A 10,509-nucleotide genomic window follows, 5' to 3' on the forward strand; every position below is an offset into this window, starting at 1 on the left:
TGACTGGCCTCCTCATGTGTCACAAGGAAATAAGTGCAATTGGACCTAACCCTTTTCTGTCAAGACTTTTCACTTGCATATTCCTCTACTTTTCTCCAATCTCCCTTCAAGGCTGTCTCTGAACATATCTTCACTAACCTGTTCCCTCAACTTCTGTATAATTCTCTGACCACCTGACTTTCCCTTGTTCGCTCCATGCTGGCTGATTTTGCTCATCATGGTTCTATACACATGGGTACTCTCCTGCTCTACTGTCATCAGTCCTTTGCTCAAGGAACCAGTCCTTGAAGACTTAGCCCTTGAAAACCGCTCCAAATTTCCTTTTATCTAGAATTTTTAAACAAGTATTCATCAACCAAATGCTCACCTGTCTGACCTGCAACTGATTGTATGAATCTTTTAAATCAGATAGTTGCTATTGCTGCAGTCCTGGCATGGCCCTGATTAAAATCACGTTTGACATTTTCTGTGGCTATAATTTGTGTATTATATGTATAAAGTAGTAATCCATTTCTTCTTGACCTGTCTACAATCTATGGTGAGATGGATCTCAACATCCACCATGGGTGCCTTTGCAATCACTTGTTTCCATGATAATCTATCCAGTCACCAGTTATGGCTTAGCCTGCATCATTAGCTTCTGGTATCTTAAAAGGATCTATCCTTAACGTAACTCATTTTCTCAATTCAATCAAATTTGAGTGGCTTTTTTCCCAAAGTAATTGATTTATGCATTTTGTAAATTTAAACTTCTATTTCTAGGGAAATATAAATATCCAGTACCTCACTCATGATGTATGGAGCAAGTATGTTTACTAATAGGTTCTTGGTAAAGCAACATTGCATTTATGACCTAGTCCAATTACCTCTAAGAAAGCAGTCGTGGGCTACTGCAGACCAGGTATTGATCAATTGAAATTACTTGCTGGGACATTTTTGAGGACAGTTGTGTGTCAACATTGCTCTGTATATAGCATCACATGTAGGTCAGATTGTGTAGGAGCAGTATATTCTTAATGGGACAATAATCAATGTGAATATTTCATTCCAGTGGAAATGATTGATTCAGACAAATTTAATTAGGTGGTACCCCAAGCTCTGAACTTCACACATCTCAGATATTTACCTACAGCTGACAATTTGTGAAATTTTCAAAATAATCCAACTCTTTTAATGAACACTCTCAAGTCATGAATATAGCATATTGCCTTCACATTCAAGCTCACGTTACCTGCAGCTCTATGTGTGCAATACTGCCTCACAATATTTAATCAGAAACCTTTGTTGAGAAATCTCTGTTTTCTTTATGATCTTGTTGCTCTAATTTTGCAATCATTGAACATTCTCCATTTATAGACATCTGGTATACTGCATGTGGGATCTGCTGCTCGAGTTCCTCATCCCAGAAACTACTAGCGAAGAGTTCCAAAAGTCTCTGTTAACTTTTGCTTAAGGAAGCTCAGAGAAAGTGCTGGTTTGAGGTAAGTGGTCTTTCTGAAGATGATTATTTGTATTTTCTTCTACGAAGTTGTAATGTTGGTGCACACCTACTTTTTTACGAAGGTATACTTTCCAAGGTGCAATATCTTTAGTTCTCCTTTATAATAAAGCATCCAATCTTGAAAAAAGCAATTATAATTAATGGACAAGCTATTATAGTTACTAGTCCCACTAAGTGCATCATCTGCAAGTACCGTATATTTCGGCGTATGTCGATCCCATTTTTCAGTCTCATTTTAAGGGCTTTATGGTACATCTGGTGTATAAGTTGACCCCCATTTTCTGGTTGCCCAAGGCGCCCCATTGACTGGCACATAAGTTGACTCCCAAAGCTCACGAGGCCTGAGGTGGGCTGTTCACTGTCGTATACATGGACTCCATAGATCGTGCGGATTGATCTGCTGGGCATTGGCTGCAGGTGATTGCTATCATGGAGAGTCCATTAATACAAAGCAGTACACAACGAAAATATGAAGTGAATTTTAAAATGAAAATGATAGAAATGGCCAACTGGGCTGCTGCAAGAAAATTTGATGGGCATGAGAAGTTGGTAAGAGACTGGAGGAAGAAAGGAGACTTTAAGAAACATACTAAAAAGGCAATGTTCTTTGAGAAAAGAAATCACTCATTGGCCAGAGTTGGAAAATCACACTGCAGAATGTACATGTGAACAGAGGCAAGATTGCTATAAATAAAATAAGAACATTTGCACTACAGTGGACAAAGTTGTACCCAGACCTCAGTAGTGATTTTGAGGCTAAATTAGGCTGGTGCAACTGTTTCATGAACGGCCAGAGGTGTACACAAAAAATGGAGTTTGCTGGTCTAGGATATGTTTCATAGCCACTTAACTGAAAACACTAAAAGTAGATTAGCACTACATCATACTTACATGGCAGTTATCCCTGGTGGCTTGACCTCGCGATGTCTGCTTTAACAAGCCATTCAAAGACCACGTGCACAAGGAATGGAATACATGGATATCGAGTGCAGAAAAGTCATTTACAAAAAGCGAGGCAATGGGTGCTGCATCACTTGATATACTGTGTAACTTTGTGCTCAAGGCGTGGGACAAAGTTAAAATAGAGACTGTAATAAAATGATTTTAAAAATGTGGTATCTCTTGGGCAATTGATGGCACGGAAGATGATTTATTGTGGGACACTGATGACAAAGCTGAAACCATCTCATCAGATACAGACTGAGACCCATATGATGGCTGTTTAAACTCTGAGAGTATGGATGTGTTTGCTGCCATCTTTTCTTCAGACGATGATAATGAGAGTGATTTTGAAGAGTTCTAAACGTGTTGTTGTTTTCAGACAATGATAGCGAGTTTGAAGGGTGCTAATTATATTGCTATATTTTGTTTTTTCAAGGGTCGACTTATACACCGGATCAGCGCAGATTAGAATTTGAGCTGAATTTAAGGTCTCAAAAGTATATTCGGCGTATAAGTCAACCCTCATTTTGTGAGAGATTTGTTTTGAGTTTCACGACTCGACTTATATGCCAAAATATACGGTATTTCCATCTTGTGAATCAAGAAAGGTACCTGGTATGAGTCTCCTTAACTATGTGATTTAGTGCTACAGGTACAACTTAAAAGAAGAGTTGCCTGCCTTCCGATCTAAAGTATGTTCAATTGTATATTTTCTAAATTAGCAGTTCAGGCATATCAATAGTTGTTTCAGCCATTAACCTATTGGTGTATGATTCAGTTATACCTACAGCCGTGGATCACAATAACATTCCAATCATGAAGTAAGATATTTTTTCTTGCATCTTCTTCTTTTGGCTATCCATCCTTTCAGTAAGTTTGTGGGGTTTGATATGTACAAGCCAGACCTTGACAGGCACTGAGGATACCTCACTCCTCAGAAAGGAACAGCGCGTACGTGAATGGATTTTAGGTGAGTAGGGGGTTGCACAGGTCCAGACCCATCCTCTCGACATCTCCCGGATCTAGCGGGCATGGTGAGGTCCAAGACAACTGGGGGAAGTTCTGTTACAGTGAATGGCCAAACCAAGCTTTGATGCAAGGGCTGCTCTTTCCGCGCTTCACTGCACGTGCTTGCTGGATGGCCATTGACCCTGCGAGAGGGTTCATCCGCCCTTTGACATGTCTTGTTTTTCATCCTGCAGGGTGTCTAGCCACCCTCCACACCAGGCAAGTCTGTTAGGGGAGCTGGTTTAGCCATCGACCACCCAACCATGCGACAGGTAGTACTGGGTTATCTGGTACCAGTAGCATTCAGATGAGTGACCTGACCTGGAATAACACTGCATAACACTGAAATTAGTCGAAAATTTGTAATGTTTTTGTTTATTAACAGTTGTAAAAAAATTTACCTCTGAATTCACTTTTCGGTTTTACTCTCTTGTCTAGCCAAGAACCATCACTACCCATCAACTGAACACAAGGGAATTGTTTCTCAAGATTATCACTGCAATGTTGCTGAAAGAGATTGGATAAATATGTTTTTTCTAAAGATAAATGCCAAGCCTAAATTATAGATTTCAATTTCATAGTAAAATGGCAGCATTAAACAAATGACCAGTTATTGAACATGTAATGCATGTTAAAAATGATCTTGCATAGCAGTCAGCTTTGGTCATCAGAAATTATATGAATGACCTTTCTACACAATATTGGTACTCTTCAGTGGAGAATATGTGTATAAGGAAATCAAGGTAATTGTATGTTTAATATGCTTCTCAAAAAAGTGAGTTTTAAGTGACTTAGATGCCACTCCTCTGAGGGTGGTTTATATAGCAGGCTTCTAAACCACTCCTCATAATTCCTCCACATTAATGACAGGTGTTTTATTATGGTTGTGTTGCCAAGGCCAATCTCCACAAATGCACTAATTAAACAGGATTTATTCAAATATTCCTAAAGCAGAAATATGCACATGGAGTAGCACAATGTGCCCTTACTCTATCACAAAATCCATGAAATTATTCCAAATTGTTTCAGTAAAGTTCATATGGATTCTACAAGTGTGAAGGAAATTCTTGGTTTACATTAAATGGATCGTCCACTCTGCACTTTCAACAGAGGAGCAACATTGAGGTATTTCTCAGGCCAAGAAGGGAATAAAAAAATCCATTCTTGGTATAACACGATGCCTGAGAGTTGATCCTTGTAGTATGTAGAAAAATGGTTTTGTGTCGAACAGAAGTTATCAAAGTTAACCTAGTTTTATTCAAGGTATGATTGGATAAAGATCTTTATTCATTGACAAATTATTAAATTGTAACATATTTTCTGGTGTGTTGAATCCCTTGAGCAATGTGATGTTTGACTAATAGGAGCAGCTACACTGTTCTGCAAATTTGATTGGATGTAATGATGATGTTAATGGACCAAGTTGGAACCACTCAGCAGCACAGGCAGACTCTGTGGAGAAAGGAACCGTTTCTTCTGTTTAATGGTCTGTCATCAGAGCCTGATCTGCTGATTGTCTTCAGCATTTATTTTTTTCATTTTACATTTCCAGTATTTGCAGTATTTTCTCTTTTTGTGAATTTGATGTGTAAGTTATAGCTTATAAAGTATTAACAAAATTGTATTTTCAGTCCCAATTATAGTTTCAATGGAAGTTAATTATTTGTAAATTTGTGCTGCACTCTTTCACATTCCACTGTTGGCATTCATAAGTAATAACTAATGCAGAGGAAATGTGGTTCCAGCTGTTGTTTGATGCTTATTTCATTATTTATTTTAAAGTTTACAAAATCACCTTGAAGTTCAATTTTGGTACCCAATTGTGTCCAATCATTCTGTATTTGGTTGTAGAACCATAGAACATTATAGCATATAAACAGGCCCCTTTGGCCCTTCTAGTCTGCTCCAAACCATTTTTTTTGGCTAGTCCCATTGATCTGCAGCCAGTTTATAGCCCTCCATACCTCTCCCATCCATGTACCTGCCCAAACTCTTCTTCATTGTTAAAATTGAGCCTGCATTCACCACTTAAGCTGGAAGTTCATTCCACACTTTCACCACTCTGCGTGAAGAAGTTCCCCCTCATGTTCCCCCTAAACTTTCCCCTTACACTCTTAACCCATATCCTCTGGTTTGTATCTTACCTACTCTCTGTGGAAAAGGCCCATCTACATTTACTCTGTCTATCCCTCGCATGATTTTAAATACCCCTATCGAATCTCCTCTCATTTTCCTATATAAAGTCCTAACTTGTTTAACCTTTTCCTGTAACTCAGTTCCTGAAGTCTGGACAACATCCCAGTAAATCCTCTCTGTACTCTTTCTATATTATTGATATATTTCCTGTAGTTAGATGATCAAAACTGCACACAATACTCCAAATTTGGCCTCACCAATGTCTTATACAACAACTTTACCATACCTTGCTGATCACCAACACTAAACAGCAAGGCGCCTGAACATCTCAATTCCGATACTCAATACTTTGATTTATGAAGGCCAATATGCCAAAAAGTCTCTTTACAACCCTATCCACCTATGATGCCACTTTTAGGGAATGATGTATCTGTTTTCCCAGATTCCTCTGTTCTACCACACTCCCCAGTTCCCTACCATTTACCATGTACGTTTTTTCTTGGTCTGTCCTTCCAAAATGCAACACCTCACACCTGTCTGCATTTAATTCTATCTGATATTTTTCCAGCTGGTCCAGATCCCTCTGCAAGTTTTGAAAACTTTCTTCACTGTCCACACTGCCTCAAATCTTAGTGACATTTGCAAACTTGCTGATCCAATTTACCACTTTATCATCCAGATCATTAATATAGATGACAAACACCCAGCACCGATCCCTGAGGCACACCTCTAGTCACGGGCCTCCAGTCTGAGAAGCAATCATCTATCACTACTCTCTAATTTCTTCTGTCCAGCCATTGTCGAATCCAGTTCACTACTTCACCATTAATAACTTGCATCTGAACCTTGCTGACTAACCTCCCATGTGAGACCTTGATAAAGGCCTTACTAAAGTCCATTAAGGCAACAACCACAGGCTTTCCTTTGTCAACTTTACTGGTAACCTCCTCAAAAACTCTGTAAGATTGGTTAAACGTGACCTACCACATACAAAGCCATGTTGAATATCCCTAATCAGTTTCTGACTATCCAAATAATTGCATATCTGATTCTTAGAACACTTTCCAATAATTTATCTACTACTGGCCTCTGGCTCACCGACCTATAATTTCCAGGGTTACTTTTGGACCCTATTTTAAACACTGCAACAACATGAGCTACTCTCCAATCCAATGGCTCCACACCTGTGACTAAAGACACTTGAAATATTTCTGCCATACCCCTACAATTTCTCAAGGTCCGAGGGAATATCTGGGTATTTATCCACCTTTATTTGATTTAAGACAGCAAGCACTTCCTCCTCTTTAATCTGTATAGGTTCTATGACCTCAATGCTTGTTTTCCTTACTTCCCTGACTCTGTGCCATTTCCTGAGTGAATATTGATGAAACAAAAATCAGCTTAACATCTTCCCCATTCTTTTCACTCTATACAAAGCTGACCACTCTGATCTTCAAGGGACCAATTTTGTAACTTTGCCAAGAACATAGAAACTCTCAAAATTTCACCTCCCCCCGCCCCCCATTCTATCACATCTAAAGCAATGGAAGCCAGGAACATTGAGCTGCCAGTCTTGCTCCTCCTGCAACAAAGTTTCACGAAAGGCCACAATGTCATAATTCCACATGCCTTTCCTACAACCCTCCTTGCATTGAAATAGATGCACCTGAGAACATTTCCACCATGTACAATCCATTGACTTCTAACAGTGCATGCAAATTTCACATAATCTTTTCCCTCCTCCAGTCCTCTATGTGCTCTGGCACTCTGGTTCCCATTCCCCTGCAAATCTAGTTTTATTCCACTGAAGCAGCACTAGCAAACCTTCCTTTAAGGATATTAGTCTCCCTTCAGTTCAGATGCAAACCATCCTGTTGGAGCAGGTCCCATCTTCCCTGGAAGAGAGCCCAAAGATCCAGAAACCTGAAGCCCTCCCTCCTGTACATTTCTTTGGCCACATATTAGGCTACATTATCCTTCTATTTCTAATCACACAGTAGCAATCCTGAGATCACACCCCTGATCATTCTGTCCTTCAACCTAGCGCCTAACTCCCTGAACTTTCCTTGCAGGACCTCCTCACTATTCCTACCCACGTCATTGGTCCCTATATGAACAATGACATCTAGCTATTCACCCTCCCTTCTGAGAATTCCGTGAACTCGAATTGAGATATCTCTGACCCTGGCACCAGGGAAGCAACATACCATCTGGGATATTCAATCTCTTCCACAGAACCTCTTATCTGTCCCCCTAACTGTGGAATCCCCAATCACTACAACTCACCTCTTTTACTCCCTTCCCTTCTTAGCCACAGGACCAGACTGTGCCATAAAACTGATTACTGTGGCTTGTTGCTGGTAGGTCCTCCCCACCCCACACCACCCAAAACAGTATACTTGTTATTGAGGGAAATGGCCACAAGGAGTGGCCTGAACTGCCTGCCTGTTCCCTTTCCCTTTCCTGAATGTCACCCATCTACCCTCCTCCTGCCTCCTAGGTGTGATAGTGTCCCTGTAACTCCTGTCTATCAACCCCTCTGCCTCCAGAGTCTATCCAACTCTAGCCTCCATTCCTTAACTCGGCTTGTCAGGAACTGTAGCTGGATGCACTTCTTGTAGATGAAGTCGTCAGGTATCCTGCTGGCTTCCCTGACAACCTACATTCTACATGAAGAGAATTCCCCTGCCATGGTTGCCATTCCCACTGTTTATGACTAGAGGGGAAAAAATGAGATCTAAAACCTACCCTTACCTGTGCCTACCTGCTGAATCCTTTTAATTAAACAAAAAATTTAGTCCGTGTTGCCCAATTTACGCCGAATTATCCTCACACCTGGTACGTTTTGAATAGGATGGCTCTTTCTCACTTGAACTCCTGCACCACCACCTCAGCTCCTATTCATCGAAGCCCCTTGAGCCAAGGCCTTTCCACTCTGACTCAGCCCACTCCCTTGATGAATGCTCCGCCACACTGTCCCTCACTTTGGTAAACATTTTATTTTCACCATGTATGGAAGTCTGTCTTCCATGGATATGGCGTGAAATAAAATGCAGCATCAAAGCACAAATACAAGGTTGCACAATTCCCTGAATTCATTGTTAGCGATTCGCTCCCATCATGCAGAACATGCTGTTTGCTTTAGAAATAGAACAGACTTTGGGAATGCTATTTGGTTAATTTATTATGTAGATTAATCAAACAGCTGTGGAGTTTAAACTCCATTTCCAGCAAGCTCCATTTGGGATCTTAAGTAATTGTGTTAAAACCAGGAAAATACATTATTGTGTAGGAACTTAAGTTCCAAATTGTGGAGAGTTCAAACAAATGCTATTTCTTACAGAACTAAAACATTTACTCGAGCCCTCTTTCCTCTTTCACACTAATACCCAGAAAGGTGCAACGGAGTCTTGTGTGCACAATAAACCCACAGGAAATACAACTTGATCATCTCTGTCAGATTCTCGGCTGTTCTCTTCTTTCTTTTCCTCACATCCAGCTGTTCTAGATCTTTTCATGGTTTATGCAATGTCAACTTCAGTCGTGTGATTTTCCTGAACTGGAGAATTCATTATTATTTAGAGACTGCATCTGAATCTCTCTCAGGGAGTAACTTTTTCTTAGCTTTTTAGGGGGTACAAGAGTTGTTGATCCTTAAATATGAAGTCCCAAAACCTGATAACAACAACAGGTAGCTTCGTATCTCAGTGCAACAGTGAATCAGAAGCTTTGTATAATTTATGGAAAAGCAGCAGGAATCAATTAGTCCAAAGGCTGAATTGACCCAAGTAAGCTTGTTGCATTCTCTTTTCCTTCCTCATTTCTTTCCTGTGTTTGTGGAACATGTTCCTCATTTGGATCTGATCTTTGGAACTTTAAAGCCCACCAACTGTACTTATGAATATTGTATCATTTTATGGCTAAAGGAATAAGACGTGGAAATGGATTCATGCATAAAGAGATGAAAATTACATCAAGACTTGATTCTATTACTGCGGTTTGATGAGAAGCTGAAGTACTTGAAAATGGAACCTATGGCAAATCCATACTGGCAGATGCACAAGGTGCTATTTTGGGCATTTCTGTTTTTTCCAAGTGACACTTCAGTTAGGCGCCTCTGTTTTGCATCAGAATATTATTGGGTAACCATGGATATAGTGTATGTTGGCATACATATTAATGCTTGCTCAATTATAATAGTTATTTGTCTCTATCATTGTGTTCAGTGAGTTCCCAGTTGTAAAACTCGAGCCCTGCTGTTTCTTAGAATTGTGAACCTGTCAAATATAAACATCATCTTCCCATTAGTCTTGGATTAATGGAGTCAGTTTTAACCATTCGCCAAATTTGAGACCCAGTAAGGCCCTCATTCATTTTCACTCTAGACAGTGAAATAATTTGAAAGGTAACTGGTGCACATATGATGGGTGGCTGATCCCATTCGAATGGACCAGTTAAAATCATCTGGGCTGGTTTTGCTCAAAGAATGTGTACACCAATATTTACACATATAAATAATTAATATATGGAGAACCATGTGGTCGGGTTTTGTAAAAGAGTTTATGATGTATCATGTGCATTAAAGTTCTATGGAATAAAGCTTTAAAGGTCAGCTCCTCTGGTCAGTTTTATTCTCAAATGATATCACTGTTCCAGAACCACTGTGAAATGGGCAAAAGAAATACTTCATCTGTGTCACTTTTTTCATGTTTCAAAGCAATGTCCAAGAAAATGTTTTGGATTTATTTTGTTTTTTTCTTTATGTTTCTATTGTTACTTGAGTTCTCTTTCATTCAGGAATCGACTCCAGGGCTTTAAGTATTTAAAAGCTTGGATAAGAATGAAAGGAATAAGAGCAGGAGTGGGCCATCTGCCCATTGAGCTTGCTTCTGCATCCTGGGTGCATCCTCCTGGTTTGAAAC

At 39.8% G+C, this 10,509-nt stretch overlaps 1 protein-coding gene across 4 annotated transcripts in view; it reads left to right on the plus strand.

The window, feature by feature from the left end:
- Positions 1–9,558, plus strand: part of snx19b (sorting nexin 19b) — a 125,943-nt gene extending 116,385 nt beyond the window's left edge. For 2 of the 4 annotated variants that reach the window (XM_069894913.1, XM_069894914.1), the window contains 2 exons: positions 1,357–1,481; positions 3,890–9,558. In XM_069894913.1, the coding sequence (XP_069751014.1) occupies positions 1,357–1,453 (97 nt within the window). In that variant the 3' untranslated portion in view covers positions 1,454–1,481; positions 3,890–9,558. The remainder of the gene's footprint in view (positions 1–1,356; positions 1,482–3,889) is intronic. The other 2 variants (XR_011343380.1, XR_011343379.1) reach the window with 2 other exon arrangements.
- Positions 9,559–10,509: the final 951 nt, after the last annotated feature.

Source organism: Narcine bancroftii, chromosome 8 (genome assembly GCF_036971445.1).
Source record: "Narcine bancroftii isolate sNarBan1 chromosome 8, sNarBan1.hap1, whole genome shotgun sequence".
NCBI classification, from domain to species: domain Eukaryota; kingdom Metazoa; phylum Chordata; class Chondrichthyes; order Torpediniformes; family Narcinidae; genus Narcine; species Narcine bancroftii.